Source organism: Mandrillus leucophaeus, unplaced genomic scaffold (genome assembly GCF_000951045.1).
Source record: "Mandrillus leucophaeus isolate KB7577 unplaced genomic scaffold, Mleu.le_1.0 Scaffold22, whole genome shotgun sequence".
NCBI lineage: Eukaryota > Metazoa > Chordata > Mammalia > Primates > Cercopithecidae > Mandrillus > Mandrillus leucophaeus.
The window spans coordinates 172,821-175,341 of record NW_012102254.1 but is presented as its reverse complement, the minus strand read 5'-3'; the positions used below and the strand labels follow the sequence as shown (position 1 = coordinate 175,341).

The window sequence follows — 2,521 nt, the reverse complement described above, 5'->3', positions numbered from 1 at the left end:
GTTTCACCATGTTAGCCAGGATGGTCTCGATCTCCTGACCTCGTGATCCACCCGCCTCGGCCTCCCAAAGTGCTGGGATTACAGATGTGAGCCACGGTGCCCGCCCACAGAATTTCAAAGCCACAGTGTCCAGTCCAAGTCTGTACTGGGCAGACAAAAAAAGTAAGGTGCAGAGAGAGGAGGACAAGGCTGGAGTGGGCCCTTCCCTGAGGCGGCCTTAAGCACCGCACACCCTCATGCCCTGTGCCTTTGCTTCACCCCAGCTACTCTGGACTCTCACATGCAGTTTCGCGCAGCCAGGTCCCTGTGCACAAACTTCTGCTCTGCGAGGTACTCCATGCCATGGGCTACCTGCAGGCCAAAGCTGATGAGGTCCTTCACGGTGGGGTTCTGGGGGCACAGGTGGGTTGGTGGGCAAGGGGACAGCAGCTCCTTCTCCAGCTGCTGCCCAGCCCCCAACCCAGAGCCAGCTGAGCACTGACCCGCTGAGGTGAGCGGATGAACTGGAGCAGGTCACCGTGGCACATATAGGGCAGCAGCACATGGGGCAGGCCCTCGGGTGGCAACATGATACCAATGAGAGCCAGCACATTCGGGTGGTTCAGGCCACGCATGAGCAGCCCCTCTCGAAGGAAGGCCTCCACCTGCTGCATCTCTGTGATGCCTACAGAGCAGTGCAAGTCAGGCACAGGGCAGGGCATCCCTTTACAAGGCTCATATGGGGAAATGGGAAATAAAGGTCTCCTGCTCAGGGTCAGTCAGTAAGGTGGGAACACAGAGAAAAAGAATCCTCCCAGCCTGAGGCCCCTCCCTCTGCCCTCCCATCTTCTGCTCCACTCACGACTTAGTGACTTGATGGCACATTGGATTCGATTCTGGGCCTGGTCTATGTATTCTCCATGGTAGACAACTCCAAAGTGGCCTGGTGGGAAGTAGATAATGAGTCGATGAGAGGGGCTCCAGGGCCCAAGGTTCACACCACACACTCTCATTGGCAACCAGACCTCAGAGCACTAAACTGGCCAATCTCACATTTTATTTTTAATTTTTATTTATTTATTTTTTAGATCGAGTCTTACTCTGTTGCCCAGACTGGAGTGCAGTGGTGCGATCTCAACTCATTGCAACCTCTGCCTCCTAGGTTCAAGTGATTCTCCTGCCTCAGCCTCCTGAGTAGCTGGGATTACAGGCACCCACCACTACGCCCAGCTAATTTTTTGTATTTTTAGTACAGATTGGGTGTCACCATGTTGGCCAGACTGGTCTCAAACTCCTGACTTTGTGATTCACCCACCTTGGCCTCCCAAAGGTGAGGGTTGGGATTACAGGTATAAACCACCATACCTGGCCCAATCTGACATTTTAAAAAAGCAGCAGGGCTGGGCGTGGTGGCTCATGCCTATAATCCCAGTACTTTGGGAGGCCAAGGTGGGTGGATCACGAGGTCAGGAGTTTGAGACCAGCCTGGCCAACATGGTGAAACCCCATCTCTAGTCCCAGCTGCTTGGAAGCCTGAGGCAAGAGAACAGCTTGAACCTGGGAGGCGGAGGTTGCAGTGAGCCAAGATCGTGTCACTGCACTCCAGACTGAGAGACAGGGTGAGACTCCGTCGCCCTCCCCCCAAAAAAAGCAGCAGAAGCAAAGCGCAGTGCGCCTATAATCCCAGTTACTCAGGAGGCTGAGGCAGGAGAATCGCGTAAGCCCAGGAGTCCAAAGCCAGCCTGGGTAACACAGTGAGATGCTGTCTTTAAAAAAAAATTTTTTTAAAAAAAGGCTTATGCCTATAATCTTAACACTTTGGAAGACTGGGGTGGGAGGATCAGCTGAGGTCTGGGGTTCAAGACCAGTCTGGCCAACATGGTGAAACCCTGTCTCTAGTAAAACTACAAAAGTTAGACAGGTGTGGTGGCAGTGGCAGGCCCCTGTAATCCCAGCTACTCAGGAGGCAGAGGCAGGAGAAACGCTTGAATCTAGGAGGAAGAAGTTGCAGTGAGTCGAGATCGCACCACTGCACTCCAGCCTGGGCAACAGAGCGAGACTGTCTCAAAATAATAATAACTAAAAACTAAAAAAAAATAAAGCAGGGCCTGCGATGGCTCACGCCTGTAATCCCAGCGCTTCGGGAGGCCAAGGCAGGTGGATTACCTGAGGTTGGGAGTTTGAGACCAGCCTGGCCAACATGATGAAACTCCATCTCTACTAAAAATACAAAAATTAGATGGGCATGGTGGCGCATGTCTGTAATCCCAGCTACTCAGGAGGCTGAGGCAGGAGAATCACTTGAATCTGGGAGGCAGAGGTTGCAATGAGCCGAGATCACACCATTGCACTCCGGCCTGGATGACAGGCGAGGCTCTGTCTCAAAAATAAATAAATAAATAGGCCAAGTGCGGTGGCTCACGCCTATAATCCCAGCACTTTGGGAGGTCGAGGTGGGCGGATCACCTGAGGTTAGGAGTTCGAGACCAACCTGGCCAACATGGTGAAACCTCGTCTCTACTAAAAATACAAAAGTACAAAA

The 2,521-nt window shown here is 52.6% G+C and overlaps 1 protein-coding gene across 2 annotated transcripts in view; it reads right to left on the bottom strand.

Moving 5' to 3' along the window:
- Positions 1-2,521, bottom strand: part of MST1R (macrophage stimulating 1 receptor) — a 16,342-nt gene that overhangs the window by 3,737 nt on the left and 10,084 nt on the right. For both annotated transcript variants that reach the window (XM_011980871.1, XM_011980873.1), the window contains 3 exons: positions 842-922; positions 483-664; positions 281-390 (listed from right to left, as the gene is read on the bottom strand). In XM_011980871.1, coding sequence (XP_011836261.1) covers positions 281-390; positions 483-664; positions 842-922 — 373 coding nt within the window. The remainder of the gene's footprint in view (positions 1-280; positions 391-482; positions 665-841; positions 923-2,521) is intronic.